Source organism: Mesoplodon mirus (genome assembly GCF_964341445.2).
Source record: "Mesoplodon mirus genome assembly, chromosome: 1".
NCBI classification, from domain to species: domain Eukaryota; kingdom Metazoa; phylum Chordata; class Mammalia; order Artiodactyla; family Ziphiidae; genus Mesoplodon; species Mesoplodon mirus.
In genome coordinates, this window is record NC_138976.1 from 225,474,115 (window position 1) to 225,494,761 (window position 20,647).

Sequence of the window (20,647 nt, forward strand, 5' to 3'; positions counted from 1 at the left end):
GCCACTCCTCCTTCCCCAGCCGACGAGCTTCTGATTTATTTGGGAGGTTCCAGAACTCCCCGGTGATTCTAATCTGCAGCCAAGTCTGAGAAACCACTCCCCTAGGTGAGCGCTTCTCAACTTTAGCACAGATCATCATCACCTGGAGGGCTTGTTAGAACACAGCTCACAGGGCCCCAACGCAGAGATTCTGACTCAGCAGGTCTGGGGTGCAGCCCCAAATCTGCATTTCCAACAAGCTCCTAGGTGATGCTGACTCTGCTGGTCCGGTGGCCTTGGAGGTCATCTAATTTCACAGCGATATTTCCCATGTGGGAAACCAAGATGAAATGACCCTCTCAAGGTCTCTTTGTACCGTATCTCCTGACCCCGGTCCGGAGCTATTTCCCCTGCCAATCCCTCCAGCTTTCCCTTTGGCGTCCCGCATTCCTCCTCAAGTCCACTGCTGAGCCGCTAAACGCCAGCACGGACCGGTGCTCTGGGGCTCCGGGGGGGCGGGCCCCTTGTGTTGGGAGGCCCTTGAGCTGTCCCCACCTGGACAGTCCCACGCGAAGACCTGCAGACTGGCTCTGCCGCTGCCGAGGACGCCGCACGCCGGACTCGAACGCGTCTCTCTCTTTCCGCGAGCTCTCCCTAAAATGGGTCGGAGGCGGAGCCCGCGTGAGGGGCGTGCACCGCCAGGAACGCTACTGGGACCCTCGGGGAGTACCATGGCAACCGGCGCCCTCCCACGTGGTGATCCGACGCCCTTGCCAGGGCGGCCCGGACCGGAGAAGGGGATTGGTGCGCCGGGGGGCGGGTTTGCTCGCAGAGACTATAAAGGCGCCGCGCGCGGCAAGTTCTGGTTTCTGTTCCGCGCTCCCGGACTTCGGGCCCAGTGCATCTGCAGCTCCAGCTCCGGCGCCGCAGCAGCGCAGCATCTCTGGGCGGCTGCGTCGGAAGGTCAGTGCGGAGGCGGCCGGATGCTTCCCCGGCGACTGACCCCGGGAGCTGAGCCTCTTCAGAACCGAGACTGACGGTGCAGGTCCCCTTGACCACCTGGCCCCCGCTGGCCCGATCGGTGTGACGCGGCGCGGGACTGGAGACCCAGCGCTCCCGGGCGCGAGCGGGGGTCCCCAGCAGTCGCCGCGGAGCTGGGAGGCCGGGGGAGGGCCGGGGCACTGCTGGGGTCGCCAGGCGCGGCTCCCGGCCCTTCCTACTTTTCGGAAGGGCACACCCTGCCAGGGAATAGGGGCGGGAGCGGCTGTTCTCATAAAACCGGTTTATCCAGCCATGCTGGGAGGCGGAGGCCGGAGACCCGCGTACGGCCCAAGTCCTCGCGTCTTCTTGGGTTCCCTTTCCCGGGCCGGCGCGCGTAGGAGGGAGTATGGGGGTGCCCGCTCCGCGAAGCCAGATCTCCCTGTAAAACCCTCTGTAGCTCACGCTGAGAGCTCCGGTATTTTTTCCCCCGACGCTTTCTGGCTTTCGGATCAACCCCACATTGAGTCTAGACTTTACCAGCTGGTTGATGGAGTCTTTACACTGAGCAGTTTGTTAAGTGCCTTTGTAAATTGCTTTTATTATGTGGTGGTCCGATCATTTCCCCCTTTCTAAGGACGGGGAAACTTGAGGTTTGGCGAGGTAGTGTACGCAGGCTCGCGCGGCGAGGGAGGGCCGTGCCTGGCCTTGAACGCCCTCGGCTCGTGGGTGCTCTCGTCCTGGGGAGCGGCGAGGAGGAGTAGCCGAGCTGTAGGGGAGGAGGGGCGGCGGGGAAGGTGCCCCCTGCGCCACCACGAGGGTGTTTCCTCTTTGTCCTCTCTCTTGGGTACCTGATGTTATCTCTTCTTTTGAGGGAGAAGAGTGGGGGTGATGGAAGGAGGGTTTGAGACTCAACGGACCTGGTTTGCAGCCCCTCCTTTTGGTAATTAGTATCTGCCTGACCTTGGGCGGGTCAAAATTCCTTCTGCAAAATGGAGACAAGATCCCAGCTTTAGAGTTACTCTGAGGCTTAAGTAAGAGTTCAGGAAAGCAGGTGCTTCGTCAGCGCTCAGTAGTTGAGGTGCCTGATTTTTTCCTTGGGTCATTACTATGAAGAGGACACGTTTGCTTTTATGATTTAATGAGCTGGAGGATGTGAAGCGGAGACTGCCTTGCAAATGTGTCTTAGAAGCGTTATTAGTCCTTAGAAGCGTCATTAGTCCCCGGGACCAGGAAGTTGTCAACTGGGCAGTGGCTGACCTTTGGTGAAAGGTGCAAAGCAAGAGGCCCCACGTGGAGGGGCAGGGAACTCTCTGGAGATCCTTGAGATGGGAAGGAAAGGTAAAGGCTGCAGGAGAATAATAGGTTTCAGCAGGTTTATAAGCAGAGGGAAAAGAACCATTTAGGGGGATCGGTGAGACAAGGGCTGGGGAGTTTGGACGGGACGGGGGTTTGATGGGTCTCTGGGGTGGCGTTGATCTCCACTGGGCGAATTTTCTAACTCCTCAGTAGTATATGCATGCACTGACCATTTCTTGGGGCTGGATTTTTTAAAAAAAATTAAGTTTGTGGCTTCAATTACATAACATAAAATTTACCATCTTAACCATTTTTAAGAGTACAGTTCAGTACTGTCAGGTATATTCACAGTGGATCTCTAGAAATTTTTTATCCTGCAAAACTGAAGCTATGCCTGTTAATTGAATACTCGTATCCCCTCCCCCTTTCTCCCACCCCTTGGCAACTACCTTTCTACTTCCTGTTTCTATGATTTTTTGATTACTTTAGATAACTGGTATAACTTATATGAATGGAATCATACTGTATTTGGCCTTTTTTTATATAAATTTATTTATTTTTGGCGGCATTGGGTCTTTGTTGCTGCGTGCGGCTTTCGGCGAGCGGGGTCTACTCTTCGTTGCGGTGCGCGCGGGCTTCCCATTGCTGTGGCTTCTCTTGTTGCAGAGCACGGGCTCTAGGCATGTGGGCTCAGTAGTTGTGGCGCACGGGCTTAGTTGCTCCGCGGCATGTGGGATCTTCCCGGACCAGGGGTCGAACCCACGTCCCCCACACTGGCAGGTGGATTCTTAACCACGGTGCCACCAGGGAAGCCCGCATTTGGCCTTTTGTGACCAGTTCATTTCACTCAGCATAATGTCCTCCAGGTTCATCCATGTTGTTGCATGTGACGGGATCTCCTATTTCAAGTCCGAATAATACGCCATTGTATGTATATACCACATTTTCTTTATCCATTCATCTGTTGGAGGCTGGATGCTTTTAGCTTCATGCTAAATGTGCTGGAGACATTACTTAATACATCTTTATTTACTGTCTCCGTGGCTGAGGATGATTAGAGCTAGAAATTTGGGGAAAACACAAGACAGCAAGAATATTAAGGGAAATTGATGGCGCATTCTCAGGGAAAAGGCCTATTTCGTTGGTTTTCAAATTGGAGTTTCTTTTAATATTTCTGAAATAGAATTATCCATCTTCAGAGCAATCACAATTGAATTAAGGTTTTTTTCCCCAAGAAACAGAAGTAATGTTTTCTGACAACAGGGGACATTCTGTTTATTGTGGTGTAGACAAACCCCTGTTATTTCTTGGTTTCTTCTTCCTGCCTACCTGTTTGACATGGTGTTTTGAGTTCTGACATGCATCAGGCACTGCTAGGAACTGCTCAGTGGGACTCACAGCTCCATGGGAAAGGCAGCCATACTGGCACCTGGCACTAAAACCAACATGTCCAAAGCCAAGCTTGTTTGTCTTCTTACCTGACCTGCTCCTCCAGAAAGCCCGTGCTTACAGCAGCACAACTTGGAAGCCTGTGTTATTCTCCTCCATTCCTTCACCAGTTGCCCCACATCCAAGCAATCAAGGCCAGCTGGGCTCTGAGTCTGTATCTCTATCACCCCACTGTCTTCCTGACGCCACTGCTTTCTTAGAGTTCTGCTCTGGTGAGTGCAGAAAGGGTAAATGCCGGGAGACAGGAAGAGTCATGTAACAGAGGCTTGGGCTGGGGAGCCGCTCCATTATTTAAGGAGGAATGTCTGTTGGCCCGTTTCTTTTTCATCCCTTGGACTTAAAGTAAGCAAGGTGCTTAGGGGAGAAGGTCTATGGACTCTCATCTGATCTTCAGTCATCTTTGACGGTTCCCCTGTATAAGTTTAATAACTAGCTTGGCAAAGCAAGTTTTACTTTAGAACAGCTTTTCTCAAGTGTGATCTGGGGAGCCCTGGGGTTCTTTGAGACCTCTGTAGGGTCCATGAGGTCCAGGCTATTTTTTTTTTTTTTTTTTTTTTTGCGGTACGGACGCATAGGCTCAGCAGCCATGGCTCACGGGCCCAGCCACTCCGCAGCATGTGGAATCTTCCCGGACCAGGGCACGAACCTGTGTCTCCTGCATCGGCAGGTGGACTCTCAACCACTGCACCACCAGGGAAGCCCCCAAGGCTATTTTTTTAAAAAATACTAAGAGACTGTCTGCCTTTTTCATTCTTTCTCTCTCAGGTATATGGTGGAGTTTTCTAGAGGCCAAATGGCTTGTGATGAGCTTTTCCTCTGATGGCTAATGAGATGTGTGCTTGTGTACTCTTGTGTTTCTAGAATCTTCTAAGGAGAGTAGGCTTTGAGTATAAATATGTGCATTTTCAGAGATGAACTCTGTTCTTAGACTTCTTTGCATTCTTACTAGCTACCTGCAGTTATAGCTGCTATCATCTCTGGGGACTGTTTTCTTTTAATAAGTCATTACTTTGAAATCCCTAAATTGAGTCTTGTGGGTATATGGAAAAAGAACAAAAAGTTTATAGTCTTGATTTTAAAACTTTTCTAAAATTTTAAATGGTATAAAAATTCTTTTGAACTTAATATTTTATTCTAACATAAAAGGAAATTAATTTATATATTTTTATATTTAAGGATAGATCAATGGTTTAAGAAGGGGGATATTAGAGGACTCGATTTTTTTCTACTCAAAACTGTACCATGTGTATAAATGCTGAAAAAAAAAATGAAACGACGACATAACGGAGTTCTCTGACTCATGAAAAGAGGAATTTACTCCAAATAAATGTGCAGAACTAAATAATACGTGAAAATATGAAGGCTTTCATCAAGTTTTACGGATGTCAGAAATTTGTCTTATGTGTCTGATGCCATAGAACTTTTTTGAATAGTATTTTGGTCCCAATAGCATTATTCTTAGACCAACCATTCATCATCTAAAGAAAAATAAAATGAATGAATTAAATGTAGATATGGTGAGCTCTTTAAAAGCCAAAAATTATTTGTTACAGCTTTCCAAACTAGAAAAGAAAAAGCTATTAAGATAGGTTATCAAATTGCAGTGGCTGGAGAAACACACAATAAAGCCTTGTTTGGATGAAAAAGCATTGAAAGAAATAATAACACTGCCACTTTCTAATAATACAGTAACTTGTCAAATTAAAGATTTAGCTGTGGATGTACTTGTTCCATATTGAAATATGATGGTTGTCTTGAGAGAAAGCATTTTGTGTGATTGAATTGTGAGATGAACTGGTCCCTGTTTTCCATAGAGAACCATTTTTGCTTGAAAGAATGACTGACAAACGATAGTTATTCATACCTGGATAATCGGCATACATTTTCTAAAAAAATGAACCAAGCGAGCCTCCCAAGGTATTTGTTGCAAGTTAAGTTGTATCCACTACCGTGAATTTGACAGCTTCCCAATACTTGGGAATTTTCTGATGAGATCAGTGATATCAACCAGTATGACTTTTGGGTATTGTACAGTGAAGTGTGTTAACAGTTGGAAGCTCTGCATAACTCACTGAACCAATATTTTCCCAAAAACAATGTATGAAATTACAAAACCATGCAGGAGTAAAAGATGTGTTCAAGGGACTTCCCCAGCGGACCAGTGGCTATGACTTTGCCTTCCAGTGCAGGGGGTGCAGGTTCAATCCCTGGTCCAGGAGCTAAGATTCCTGCATGCCTTGCAGCCAAAACACCAAAACATAAAACAGAAGCAATATTATAACAAATTCAATAAAGACTAAAAATGGTCCATATCAAAAACATCTTAAAAAAAAAAAGATGTGTTCAAAGCATTAAATATACCAGTGGGTCTTAATGTAGCAGGTGCAAAAGTTCACTGATAATGGCTTCAGATTCTACATTGCAACTAACCTTTAAGAAACTACCACGTGTTGAGTTTTGGATATCCAAGATGAGTACCCAGAATTATCTGAAAAGGCTTTCAAAATACAGCTTCCTTTCCCCACTGCTTTGCTTTGAGCCCGGATTTTCTTCATTTACTTCAATCAAAGCAGCAGACAGATTGAGTTAGAAGCAGATGTGAGAATGCAGCTGCTTTCTATGAAGGAAAACATCAAAGAGACAAGTAAATGTAAAACAGTGCCACTCAGTAAATGTTTTGTTTTGGAAAATACAGTTCTTTTCATCAAATATGTTTATTTTAACATGTTTATTGGTTTTAAATGAACTCATTCATAGGTTAACTGTTTCTCAGTTTTGCTGTCTACTACAGCAAACATTGTTAGATAGACCCCACTTAAACAAAAGTTCTCTGTAGTCCCCAATTTGTAAGAAAGAGTCCAGAGACCAGAAAATTTGAGAGCTGCTGCCTTAAAAGTATAAAATTGAGTTTGACAGTGGCAAGATAATAATCTTGACTTGAAAAAGCTTCATGCGGGAGATGGTTGGAGGGTTTTTGGTTTTGTCTTTAATGTACATGCATTGTTCATCAAAGCAATCCCATTATAGGGACAGTAGAGCTGCTCGATGGTTAGGAACTGGGTTCCCTGAGAGGGGTGGTGCTTGCCATGGTTAAATGCTGTAATTCAGAAAGACATTCACAGGCCTCTGGCCTGTCATGAGCATCAGATGTTAACTAGTAATAGTTGTGGAATAAGAACCAACTCAAGCATGAATTGTCCACATTGTTAAACTAAAATACTTTACATTCAATTAAGAATTTGTACCTCCTTCATGCTTTCTCCTTCTGGGGAAAGAGAAGATGAACTGAGTCATATGTATTTCACATCCCTGTTTCACGTCTTCAGAGTTTACCTTTTCCCAGACTCCAGTGTCTTCAACCTTTAAAAGAAAAAAAAAAAAAAAAAAAACCCAAACTTCTTCACCTGTGGCCATCACTACTTTGCTTTTGGGAACTGAGAATTATCTTTGAGTTTCAGATGTTCTGGTAAATCTGGCTGCTTCTTGGCTTCCTCGCCATCCTCTTGAACTTGCTGAAATAACTGACTTTAAGAATCAAAGTTCTTACCTGGTCTCGGGTGTCAGCAGTGGCTGCAAAGATGGTTTGAAGGGATGATGGAAGAAAAGCTTGGGTCTCTCCTATAGTGACCTCCCTTCCAATCCGGAGATGCGCCATCAGAAGGTTGTCTTCTGCTTGTTTGGGAAAGTTAGCTGGGATGCAGGGCCTCAGGACCTTGGCAGGGCTCCATCTCAGGCTGGGGATCTGATGGGCCAAGCCCCTGACCCCACAGAAGCCATCGGGGCTCTGCTCACCTTATTTCGGTGTCCTAAAGAACAAGACCTCTGTGGCTCACAAAAGGGTGTCCAAGCATAGGGTTTCAGCAGATTGTATTGCCCTTTTGTTTTCTATAATCTGGATTTTAGGGATTGCAGGAAAGCTTCTGATACCTCTGGCAGTTTTAACTTAGAATTACTGTTACCTACTCAAGGCACTGGGCTGAGTGTGATGCCAGGCTAAGTTCAGATCCTAAATGGGAAATGTCTCCAAGTGTGGCTTACTTTTTCTTGTTTTATAATGCAAAATATAAGATGGTTGAGATCTGGCCACTTCTTTGTGAGGGGGTTGGGCACTGGGGTCGCTCTGAAGGCTCATCCGCCAGTGCTGTTGGAAATCTGACAGCTGACGGACGTGGAGGCCACGGGCAGTGTGCAGAGTGCAAAGGCCTGAGCTTTGGGGGCAGGAAGGTCGCTGTTAGAACTGAGCAGCTCTGATCTGCTCTTGTTACATGTTTGCCTGGGTAAAGCTGATGAGGAAGCGGGGCTGGACTGCAATAATATATACATGATCTAGGAACAGAGGAGAAAATGGCTTTTCTAAATGATCCTTGAGTTGGCAGTGAAACAGAAGTTAGTCACAGCTTACTCAGTATTGCTGGGGGCCTTTTTACCTTAACTATCTGCTTTTCTAGTCTGGTTCATCCTAAAGGTAACATCTGAGTTAGCACGAGAGTCACAGGGCTCTGTGTTATTTAACAGGGGACCTGTTCGCACCTCGATGGTACGTGGACAGATGATTACAGTTGTGAAGATCTGAGGCTTTTGCGGGGATCCATGGTGTTCCTGGCGTGGACGGCTCTGTACCCAGTAACCTCTACTGTGACTTTAGATCCCAGTTGATGTCAGCACGGTGCGGCTCCAGTTCTAAATCTCGGCCAGTCTTTGTTTGCCTGCACTTTGCACCAGTGACGTTTATCCCCTTTTTGCAGGGCTGGGCTCACAGGGCTGGGCTCACAGGGCTGGGCTCACAGGGCCGGCTCTTGACTGGCTCCCTGTCTGCGCCATCAGCAGTCTCTTTAGTTCAATTCATGAATCCAGAACATGGCTTTGCTCGTGAGCTGGCGATCTTAGTGTTAGTTGTGGTTAAAGGGTTTGTGGTTTTTTGTGTTTTTTTTTTTAAAGAACCCCATTCGTGCCTTCTTTCCCTTGTTCTTTTTTTTTTTTTTTTAGATGTTGGGGATAGGAGTTTATTAATTAATTAATTAATTTTTGCTGTGTTGGGTCTTCATTTCTGTGTGAGGGCTTTCTCTAGTTGTGGCAAGCGGGGGCGACTCTTCATCACGGTGCGCGGGCCTCTCACTATCGCGGCCTCTCTTGTTGCGGAGCACAGGCTCCAGACGTGCAGGCTCAGTAGTTGTGGCTCACGGGCCTAGTTGCTCCGCGGCATGTGGGATCCTCCCAGACCAGGGCTCGAACCCGTGTCCCCTGCATTAGCAGGCAGATTCTCAACCACTGCGCCACCAGGGAAGCCTAGGGTTTGTGTTTTGAGGGGTCGGGAGGGTAAGCAGTTACATACTGAACTCTGCTTCTTTTGTTTTTTTTTTTAATTTTATTGACATATAGTTGATTTACAGTGTTGTGTTAATTTCTGCTATACAGCAAAGTGACTCAGTTATACAGATATATATATATATATTCTTTTTCATATTCTTTTCCATGATGATTTGTCACAGGATATTGCATATAGTTCCCCGTGCTATACAGTAGGACCTTGTTCTTTGTCCATCCTATATATAATAGTTTGCCTCTGCTAATCCCAAACTCCCATTCCTTCCCTCCCCTACCCAGCCTCCCCCCTTGGCAACTATTGATACAAGTCTGTTCTCTATACCTGTGAGTCTGTTTTGTTTGGTAGATATGTTGATTAGTATCGTATTTTAGATTCCACATATAAATGATATGTGGTATTTGTCTTTGTCTAGCTTACTTCGCTTAGTATGATACTCTCTAGGTCCATCCATGTTGCTGCAAATGGCATTATTTCATTCTTTTTGATGGTTGAGTAGTATTCCGGTGTGTGTGTGTGTGTGTACACACACACCACATCTTCTTTATCCATATTCATCTGTTGATGGACTCTTAGGCTCCGTGTCTTGTCTCATATAAATAGTGCTGCAGTGAACATTGGGGCACATGTATCTTTTCTCAACTCTGTTCCTTTGGTGTTACAGTGTCTGCAGAGATCATGCCGGTCGTTTGGATGCTGCGGCGGGTTGCCAGCCGGGTGCTGCAGAGACCGGCCTGTGGCTGCCAGGCTCCTGTCCTGCCCAGCCGGTTTCTGGGCACCTCCCCTCAGCAGATTCCAGCGGATGCCAACTTCCACTCTACCTCGTTCTCTGAAGCAGACCAACCGCGCGTTTTAATTACAGGTTGGGTTTTTTTCTTTTTTCCACATTTGTGGCTTTGTTATTTTCTTTGTGTGGCGGTGTATTTGTTTTTGGAATGTCTAACATGCCGCCAGGTAACACTTATTCATCAGAAACTCCCTTTTCCACTCCTGGCTCCCTCCGAAATAGCACAAGGCCCCTGTCCTTATTTTGCCGCTGTTGCCAGGGCTTGGTTTCCTTGCCCAAATCTTTTATTGTCTGAAGGGAGGACCTGGGAACCTGAAGAGGACCAAAATGCTGCTGTGGGACTCAGTTCCCCTTTCCTGCGAGGAATGGCCTGGGAGCCAAGGCGTGTGGATAGAACGTGGCCTCTGGAATCAGGCGCATCTTTCCTTGGCCAAGCTTCTCAGGCCAGGCAGTTCCTGCACATTTGTATGGAAGAGATAGCCAGGGCCTGCCCAGGGCCCGAGGGACGCCTCACCATCACCTCTTGACACTTGCAGCTCATTGTCCACGGACTGGCTTGCTGACCCCTCTCCCCTCGCAGCCACCCAACACCTGGTCCTGGTTCTGTATCTGCTCACTGAAAACTTGACTGTCTGTCCACAAGTCCTTCCAGCTGACTCAGGCCCCCCTCTGATTTGACTGACATGTTTTATTGTCCCCTGTTTGCCAGAGTTTCATCCCTTGGCTTCACGTCCTTATCCTTCTTACATTCCTCAGTGTGTGTGTGTTTCTTTCACCGGCACCTCCTCCTCCTCCTCCTCTCCTGCTGTAACTGGGTTTCAAGTGAGGCCGGTTCCCTCTGCGCTTCCCCCCGACTCTCCCAGCTTCTTGTCTGTGTGTTGTTTGATCCCCTCCTCCCTGCACCAACAGAGCATCTTCCAGGGCCCAGCGTTACCGTCAGTGGGCTGGTTTCAGTCCCATGTTAACACACGCTTACAGGAAATCCCAGTGTCCGTATCTTCCTGCCTCTTACTTTCTCCCAGATGGAATTTAGGGTTGTATTCCCCTAAAGGTGCTCCCAGACCCCCAGCTCTCCCGTTTCCATCAATGGCATTTGTAAGCGTCCAAATTAAGATGCTGTACTACTCATCTTTAATGTTCTTAGCCGCTCCTTGCCCATCCAGATATCTGCCCCTTTTTTCAGGTGACTTCTTGGCTTGTCCCTTCTTTCTTTCTCCCCTCCTATTCCTCTCCAGGTCTAATGGAAGCAGGGTGCTTTGGATAATCCCAGCAGAGGTTGATATCAAACTATTATATCTAGCTTTGAGTGTTCTGGTACCCGTAGCAGATAATTTTCACAGGCCATCAAATAACAAAGGCAAAGCCGGTAGTGAATTCCTGACCAGGAGGTGGTCCTGCTCTTCTGTGATTGTGCTCTTACCTGTACCCTGGCTTCCCCTCAGCCACTCTGTGCTGGAGAGCACTTTTGTCTCTGGAACTAATCTTACCTGGACCCGATCTCTGTCCTAGCTCCGAGGAGGTAATTCAGTTCTATCAGGCCAACCTGGGGCTTTACTTAGTTAGCTAAGAGTGCCAGTAGAGTTTTATTCTATTATTACATACTGGGAATAATTGAATTGGTTAGATTTAGATTAAAGATTCACTTTTTTCTTCCTTATCCAGGGGGTCTTGGCCAGCTTGGAGTGGGGCTTGCTAGCCTTTTGAGGTAAGAGCTCGCAAAGTTTAAATTTAAATTCTGAGTTTTTCAGGGCTTGTCTTTGGCCCCATTGAACCGTTGAATCTTTTCTCTCCCCTCTTGCTTACTTTAAGATATCGTATGTAAATGACCGTTTGGGATGCATTTCATTGTGCCTCTTCAAATCACAGACATTGTTTCAGGTCCTCGACTCAGCATCCCCCAAGCTGGTCCCTCGCCCTCTGCCTTTCCTAGGTTAGGCAAAGTAAGACCTGCCTCCCAGTAAATCACTTGGTTTTCAGGTGTTTGGGGGCAGAGGGAAGTACTGTATGTGTAGAAACTGAAAAGGAACAGTGTGGGATTTGGAGAGTGGGATAAAAGGATAAGAGGGGAAGGCTTCCCCGGTGGCGCAGCGGTTGAGAGTCTGCCTGCCGATGCAGGGGACACGGGTTCGTGCCCCGATCCCGGAAGATCCCACATGCCACAGAGCGGCTGGGCCCGTGAGCCATGGCCGCTGAGCCTGCGCGTCCGGAGCCTGTGCTCCGCAACGGGAGAGGCCACAACAGTGAGAGGCCCGCGTACTGCAAAAAAAAAAAAAAAAAAAAAAAAGGGTAAGAGGAGAGAAGAACGGGGAGGGAAATGGAAAAACTCAGGGGCACTGGGAAGAAACTGGTGATGGATACCGGGATGATAATGGGCTGAGGTAGAAGCAGGAGGTGCCGCCCTAAGTGTGGCTGCAACTGCAGGGCCGTGAGTTGAGGACGAAGAGGGAAGAAAGGTGTGAGGAGGAGGGATTTGGAGGCTGATGGGACATGACAGTTCCTGTTGGAAAGCCTGTTTTCATAGCACCTGTTATGCCCTCAGTGTACCAACTCGCGTGTTTGATTTTCCCTTTAGGAAACGATTTGGGAAGGACAACGTGATTCTGTCTGACATTCGGAAGCCCCCTGAGCACGTCTTCCTTAGTGGTAAGAGGCTCACAGAGCAGGTAGAGAGGCAGCTCCCAGCATCAGTGTCACCGCTCATAACCAGGCTTGTGAATTAAAGAAAGAGGAGTATTTGAGGCACAGCTGTGCCACTTAAAAATGTTTCATGGGGCCTCCCTGGTGGCGCAGTGGTTGGGAGTCCGCCTGCCGATGCAGGGGGCACGGGTTCGTGCCCCTATCCCGGAAGATCCCACATGCCGCGCAGCGGTTGGGCCCGCGAGCCATGGCCGCGGAGCCTGTGTGTCCGGAGCCTGTGCTCCGCAACGGGAGAGGCCACAGCAGTGAGAGGCCCGCGTACAGCAAAAAAAAAAAAAAAAAAAAAAAAAAAAGTTTCATGGTTTTGTCCTCATAAGTTCTATAAAACGGCTATGGGGGCTTCCCTGGTGGCGCAGTGGCTGAGAGTCCGCCTGCCGATGCAGGGGACACGGGTTCGTGCCCCGGTCCGGGAAGATCCCACATGCCGCGGAGCGGCTGGGCCCGTGAGCCATGGCCGCTGGGCCTGCGCGTCCAGAGCCTGTGCTCCGCAACGGGGAGAGGCCACAAGAGTGAGAGGCCCGCGTGCCGCAAAAAAAAAAAAAACAAAAAACGCCTACGGTACAGCTACTGCTTGTTCAAGGGACCCAAGGACAGGAGAGTCCTTCAGACTTTGACATGAAGTTGTGGAATAGTATCTTTGGATATTATTGGGAGCAGTATCTGTGGAATAAAACTGATTCCTATCTTTCAGAGTTTTTAGTGAACTTTGCTCAGAGAGAAAGCAAACAAAGATCAAGTTCTGAAATGAGGAAAAGGAACTTTAAATTTTGGAGAAATTAATCCTCGTATTTCAACGTGGACTTGTTCTTAAACTACTGTGCACACACACAGACCCCAGACTCCTCTGGTCAGGTTGTCTACAGCTCAAAGGTGTTCTTATAGTTCTAGTCCTTCCTGGTTCTGTGTCAGCCTTTTGCTGTTTACCGTGGGGAAGAGTGGTAGTTTGCTGAAAGTGGGGGAAATTGGCACAAAATCGGCTCTACCTCTAGCCTAACCAGGTGTGGCGAACTCTTCATTTATACTTCTTTTATACCGTGGTGGGTTTTTTGTTTTTGTAAACCCATCTCTCTATTCCTTTAAAATATGCAACTTTTTTTTTTTTTGGCTGCACCGCGCGGCATGCAGATCTTCCCCAACCAGGGATCGAACCCGTGCCCCCTGCACTGGAAGCGCAGAGTCTTAACCGCTGGACCACCAGGGAAGTCCTAAACTGTGCAACATTCTTTTTTTTTTTTTTAAAGGGAATGCTATTTATTTATTTATTTATGGCTGTGTTGGCTCTTCGTTTCTGTGCGAGGACTTTCTCTAGTTGTGGCGAGCGGGGGCCACTCTTCATCACGGTGCGCAGGCCTCTCACTGTCGCGGCCTCTCTTGTTGCGGAGCACAAGCTCCAGACGCGCAGGCTCAGTAGTTGTGGCTCACGGGCCTAGTTGATCCGCGGCCTGTGGGATCTTCCCAGGCCAGGTCTCGAACCCGTGTCCCCTGCATTGGCAGGCGGATTCTCAACCACTGCGCCACCAGGGAAGGCCTATGCAACTTTTAAGCCGGGTGCAATCTCTGTGTGCCTATAGGTTTGGCCACTCAAGCCAGTTGCCTGGTCGTTACTCCGGTTCTTAATTTTATTCTGTTTGATACTGGCAAGCTACTTAACCTCTCTATGCCTCAGTTTCCTCATCAACAAAATATCCGCCTCGAAGGCTGTGAGAGTTAAATATACAGAAAGCCCTTAGAACAGCACCCGGCAGGTGTGTGTCCTGTGTAAGCATTAGCTGCTGTCAGCCGTGGGGTGGCTGGGATTTGTTATCCTCCGTAAGGAAAATGCTGGTGAGCGTCCAAGTTGTTGCTACCAAGTCGGTACCAATGGAATTCAAAGTCCGTGGGGGAGGGGAAAAGACCGGTTGGACTTTTCAAGCCCAGACCTCTTTTACTTCCTGGTTCCACTGCTCCTTGCAGGCCCGTTTATTTATTCCGACATCCTGGACTACAAGAATCTGCGGGAGATCGTGGTGAACAACCGTGTCACGTGGCTGTTTCATTACAGTGCCCTGCTCAGTGCAGTGGGAGAAGCAAACGTGTCCCTGGCCAGAGCTGTGAACATCACTGGTGAGTCTCTGGATCTTGCCCCAGATGACCCAGATTTCCCAGTTCTTTGGGAAGAGGTTTCCCAGTTGACGACGTCGGCTCGTTTCAGGGCTGCACAATGTCCTGGACGTTGCCGAGGAGCACGGTCTGCGACTGTTTGTGCCAAGCACCATCGGGGCGTTTGGACCTACTTCTCCGCGGAACCCAACCCCTGATCTCTGTATCCAGAGACCCAGGACTATCTACGGGGTGTCCAAGGTCCACGCGGAGCTCATGGGCGAGGTAAGCATCACTTGGCAAGATGACTCCGTGTTTCCTTTTCTATTTCTGCCTCAAACACCTGCTGGTTCAGCCTTGGAGGGGACTCTCTCCCTCCCTTAATCTCTGCCTCCAGAAATGCTCGGGGACTGAGTGTGTTTGCCAAGTGGTCAGTACCGACAGCTCCAGAGGAATCCTCAGTCCTGTGCTAACGCAACACTTCGTACACGCCCCTCGAATGGCACCCCGTCTTTCGTTTGCTGCCCATCTTATTTGTACTGCACTGTTCTTTCAGGTCCCTGATATTGGTAGTTATCAGAGGTAATTTTAAAATAACCTCAGACATCTTTTTGGTTTTATTTATTTATTTATTTATTTATTTATTTTTACAACTTTATTGGAGTACAATTGCTTCACAATGGTGTGTTAGTTTCTGCTTTATAACAAAGTGAATCAGTTATACATATACATCTGTTCCCATATCCCTTCCCTCTTGCGTCTCCCTCCCTCCCACCCTCCCTATCCCAGCCCTCCAGGCGGTCACAAAGCACCGAGCTGATCTCCCTGTGCTATGCGGCTGCTTCCCACTAGCTATCTACCTTACGTTTGGTAGTGTATATATGTCCATGCCTCTCTCTCGCTTTGTCACAGCTTACCCTTCCCCCTCCCCATATCCTCAAGTCCATTCTCAAATAGGTCTGTGTCTTTATTCCTGTTTTACTGCTAGGTTCTTCATGACATTTTTTTTTCTTAAATTCCATATATATGTTTTAGCATACGGTATTTATCTTTCTCTTTCTGACTTACTTCATTCTGTATGACAGACTCTTGGTTTTATTTTTTAATATGCTTTGTCTTTCTAACTCTATAGCACATTTTAGCTGGTTTCTGATCCTTCATCTGCTATATCACAGTCACCATCTTTCCCTGTACTCTTCCCAGCACTGCACCACAGGACAGGCTTGTGGAGATTTGCTCAGGACTATGTGCATGGTCTCCCTTCCCAAGAAAGGCTGGAAATCCTTACTCTCGGCTGATCTGTTATTTACAGTGTTATCTAGTGATGTTATCACCAGAATGATGATTCTTTGAAGATAAAAACTTCAGGGTTATTTGTTAAAAAGAAATGAGTGACTCTTAGCAATTCTAGAGCCTTCATTTCCTTGAGGAGGATTTATTTTTTTATTTTTTATTTTTCACTTAAAAAATATTTATTTGGCTGCGCGGGATCTTTATCGCAACATGCAGGATCATTTTTTTTTTTTTTTTTTTTTTTTAGTTGCAGCGTGTGGGATCTAGTTCCCTGACCAGGGATTGAACCTGTGCCCCGTGCATTGGGAGCACAGTCTTAGCCACTGGACCACCAGGGAAGTTCTAGGAGGATTTTAATACGACTGTATGGGATGAAGTTTCAGGAAAAGGCTGTTATTTCTTTGCATTGCTCTACCTGATTTAAAAGATTCTTTTTAAAGGAAGTTTTCTCTTTTTTGTAGTATTATTATTACCGGTATGGGTTAGACTTCCGATGCCTGAGATATCCTGGAATCATTTCTGCTGACTCCCAACCTGGAGGAGGAACGACGGGTAAGTGTTATTTTTGATTTCTTTTTTTAAGTAAGATAAGCTTTCTAATGGACGGGCAAAGTGGAGATGGATCTGTCGTCTTTTTAGTCATATGCTGACCGGAGTTTTTGCATCCTTTCTGGGAAGTGCATCTGAGAAGCTCATTGAACCCCCCTACTGAATTAAACTTAAACTCATGCCGATGCTGTAAGTCCAGTGGGATTGGCCACCCACAGTGCTGGAGTCAAACTGACCTTCGCGTTTGTTACCCACAATGTAGGAAGACATCAAATGAGAAATCACCTCTTGGGAATTCCCCGGCGGTCCAGTGGTTAGGGCTCGGCACTTTCGCTGCTGTGGGCCTGGGTTCAATCCCTGGTCGGGGAACTAAGGTCCCACAAGCCGCGTGGTGCGGCCAGAAAAGAAAAGCCTCTTTCTTTGAATATACCTTTGTTTCTTCATACAGAGAGTTCTATTAAAATGGACTCTGCATATTTAGAAAGAACATAGCATTGCTCCCGCTGCTCTTGTTATTGTGCTTATTGCTGTTTATCCAAATTGTCTTAGTTTTTATTTCAGAAAAGCTTGCCCCAAAATGAGAGTGTGTTACTGCTCATCTCTAGTGCAGTTGGTTACTTGCCTGTTTAGGAGCCTGTATTATTCGTTGGTGAGTGGAGGACCAGGCCTGGTTAACTTCATTTTTTTCTTTTTTCTTTTACCAAGGAATAATTTACAATATTATATAAGTTTCAGGTGTACAACATAGCGATTCACAGTTTTTAAAGGTTGTATTCCATTTATAGTTATAAAATATTGGCTATATTCCCTTGTCTGTACAATGTATCCTTGTAGCTTATTTGGTTTCTGCATAGTAGTTTGTACCTCTTAATCCCCTACCTCTATCTTACCCCTCCCCACTTCCCTCTCCCTACTGGTAACCACTAGTCTGTTCTCTGTGTCTAGGAGTCTGTTTCTTTTCTGTTATATTCACTAGTTTGTTTATGTTTTAGATCCCACATATAAGTGATATCATATATTTGTTTTTCCCTGACTTGTTTCACTAAGCAAAATACCTTCCAAGTTCATCCATGTTGTTGCATATGGCAAAATTTCATTCCTTTTTATGAGTGAGTAGTATTTCATTGTGTGTGTGTGTGTATACATATATATATATATGTGCCACATCTTCTTTATCCATTCGTCTGTCGATGAACACTTAGGTTGCTTCCATGTCCTGGCTATTGTAAATGGTGCTGCAAGGGACGTTGGGCTGCGTGTATCTTTTCGAATTGGTGTTTTCGTTTTCTTCAAATATGGACCCAGGTGATATGGTGGTTCTATTTTTAGTTTTTTGAGGACCCTCCCTACTGTTTCCACACTGTTGTCATTATTCACTTTGGACTTGAGCATGCGTCATATTCAGTAACTCCCACATTAGACATCCCTCCCATATGAGGGCTTCTGAGATACAATGTAAAAGATACTTGACAAAATCCAAGGGGTTTTTTACTGTAGATTTGTAGTATTGTCTGAAGTCCGAGAGGGTTGTGCCTCCAGCTTCGTTCTTTTTCCTCGGGATCGCTTTGGCAATTCTGAGTCTCTAGTGGCTCCATATAACTTTTAGGATTATTTCTTCTAGTTCTGTGAAAAGTGTCGTGGGTAATTTGATAGGGATCGCATCAAATCCGTAGAGTGCTTTGGGTAGTGTGTCCATTTTAACAATACTAATTCTTCCAGTCCAAGAGCATGGGAAATCTTCCCATTTCTTTGAATATCTTCAATTAAAATTTGAGGGATTTTAAAAGAGCCTTTGGTTTTGGTTACTTTAAAAAATGTTGCCTTAATGTGGTGCATCGCCAAGTATGCACTAGGAACCCCTGGGAATCCTTGAGACCCTTTCAAGGGGTCCAGGAGGTCAAAACAATTTTCCTATCAGTACTAAGATGTTATTTGCCCTTTTCACTCTGCTTTACAAGTACACCGTGGAGTATTTCAGAGGCTACATGATGTGTGTAGCACAGTGGACTGAACACAGAAGCAGAGATTCCCGCTGTCGCCCATTAAGACAGTAGAGAGGTTTTCAAAATGTAAAACACGCTGTTCTTCTCACTACGTTTTCTCTTGTTTGGAAAATGTGTTCTTTTTCACATAAAATATTATACATGTGAACGTGTGGGTTTATTATGGTCATTTTAAAATGCAGAAATATTTTTTTTTAATTCTCAGTTGATATCTGATATAGTAGATGTTGCTACAGCTCACCTTAATAAAACCTCTTTGGGGACCCTCAGTGATTTGTAAGCACATAAAGAGGTCCTGAGACTAAGACATCTGAGAACCACTGCCTTAATGCAAGAGGCTCAGTCACCATTTTGTTATGAGAAGACCCACAGACCAGGTTCTCTTTCAGACTACGCGGTCCAGATTTTCCATGACGCTGTCAAGAATGGCAGGTTTGAGTGCAACCTGAAGCCCAGCACGAGGCTCCCGATGATGTACATTGATGACTGCCTCCGGGCCACCCTGGAGGTCATGGAGGCCCCGGCAGAGTCCCTCTCCATGAGGACTTACAATGTCAATGCCATGAGCTTCACCCCTGCGGAGCTGGCCCAGGAGGTTCTCAAGCACGTTCCAGAATTCCAGATCACCTACAACGTGGATCCTGTCCGACAGGCCATAGGTTGGTACCCCATTGCAGAACCCCTCAAAGCCAAAATTAAGCTTCAGTCCGCCCCACAAGTCCTTGAGAACATAAACGGAGGAGGATAAGGAGAGCTCAGCACCTTCCCAAGGGGCCCGACACCTTCTGGAGAAGGAGCTGCTGTTGCACCAGAGCCAGCAGATGCTGCGGTTTTGGGAAATGATGTCTAAAGTGGGTGGGCTAGAACCATCCAAATAAACAGCTTGTCGGCACTTCACCATTTGCCAGTTTAAACGTAAAACAAGCAGGTGTAGTATGAGAGCAGCCCTGGGTTCTCAAAGGCTGTGACTGTGCCCCTGTGTGAGTGTCATCTGAGCATAGCAGCCCCACCTGACAAGTCTGCATGAGACTTTCCTCCGAGGTGACAGACTTCTAATCTAAGAAGGTGGTTGTGTGTGTGCCCGTAATAGCTGCTCTGCTCTGCTCAGCTCAAGGGGGGATTTCAAATAGGACGTTTCTTTCGTGGATGATAATCCTTTATTTAAAATGTTCTAGAGGGCTTCCCTGGTGGTGCAGTGGTTGGGAGTCCGCCTGCCGATGCAGGGGACTCGGGTTCGTGCCCCGGTCCGGGAAGATCCCACGTGCTGCGGAGCGGCTGGGCCCATGAGCCATGGCCGCTGAGCCTGCACGTCTGGAGCCTGTGCTCCGCAACGGGAGAGGCCACAACAGTGAGAGGCCCGCGTACCCCCCAAAAAATAACAAATAAATAAAATAAAATGTTCTAGACCTTTTTGCAAATCTAGAGCCTGAATAACTTAAGCTCCTCTTCCATATCTTGTCCTAGCCGATAGTTGGCCAATGAACTTTGACGATAGCAACGCCCGGAAGGACTGGGGGTGGAAGCACGATTTCGACCTCCCGGAGCTGGTGACGACGATGCTGAACTTCCACGGTTCCGAGCGCAGAGTGGCCCAGGCTAACTGAAGGGGCTGGAGGGAGAGCTCGTGAGTCCTGGGCGGCTGTCCAGGGAAAGTCAGAACAACCCCGAGGTTCCAGACCCCGAGGAATCCAGATGATGCAGAGTTGAAGGACCAACTGGATGGAGTTTTCGAAGCTCGTATGGAACTGCCAGATGGAGAACTGACTTGGTTTTAGCATTTTCTCAATGCTGTAGGTTTGGTGGCAGGACCTCTCGAGTTTTGCTGTCTGCCTAACCTTGTCCAGACACACGAATCACAGAATGAAGACTTAAGTCATAATAGTTTTCCATCTTCTTAGTTAAGATGAAGCAACCATTTCCGAGAAGGGAGAAGTATGTGATGTTTGTATTAAATTAAACTTAAATATCGCTCCTAAGACTCCATTATTCTCTTGACTGAGACCGAAGATTACATTTTAAAGACTATCAAAGATAATCTCCCGGGGACTTCCCTGGTGGCGCAGTGGTTAAGAATTTGCCTCCGAATGCAGGGGACATGAGTTTGAGCCCTTGTCAGGGGAACTAGATCCCACATGCATGCTACAACTAAAGGTTTGCGGGCCACAACTAAGACCTAGCATAACCAAAAATAAATAAATGAATAAAACTTAA

The 20,647-nt window shown here is 46.9% G+C and overlaps 1 protein-coding gene across 2 annotated transcripts; it reads left to right on the forward strand.

Moving 5' to 3' along the window:
• Window positions 1-862: 862 nt before the first annotated feature.
• On the forward strand, window positions 863-20,405 carry LOC309798909 (L-threonine 3-dehydrogenase, mitochondrial). 2 transcript variants are annotated; one of them, XM_082611648.1, is made up of 10 exons: window positions 863-942; window positions 8,221-8,371; window positions 9,693-9,890; window positions 11,478-11,520; window positions 12,388-12,458; window positions 14,466-14,615; window positions 14,704-14,876; window positions 16,346-16,436; window positions 18,826-19,095; window positions 19,901-20,405. In XM_082611648.1, the coding sequence occupies exons 3-10, from the start codon at window positions 9,707-9,709 to the stop codon at window positions 20,038-20,040; spliced, it is 1,122 nt and encodes a 373-aa protein (XP_082467774.1). In that variant the 5' UTR covers window positions 863-942; window positions 8,221-8,371; window positions 9,693-9,706; the 3' UTR covers window positions 20,041-20,405. The 2 variants fall into 2 exon arrangements, with proteins under 2 accessions (XP_082467774.1, XP_082467773.1); XM_082611647.1 differs by lacking the exon at window positions 8,221-8,371.
• Window positions 20,406-20,647: the final 242 nt, after the last annotated feature.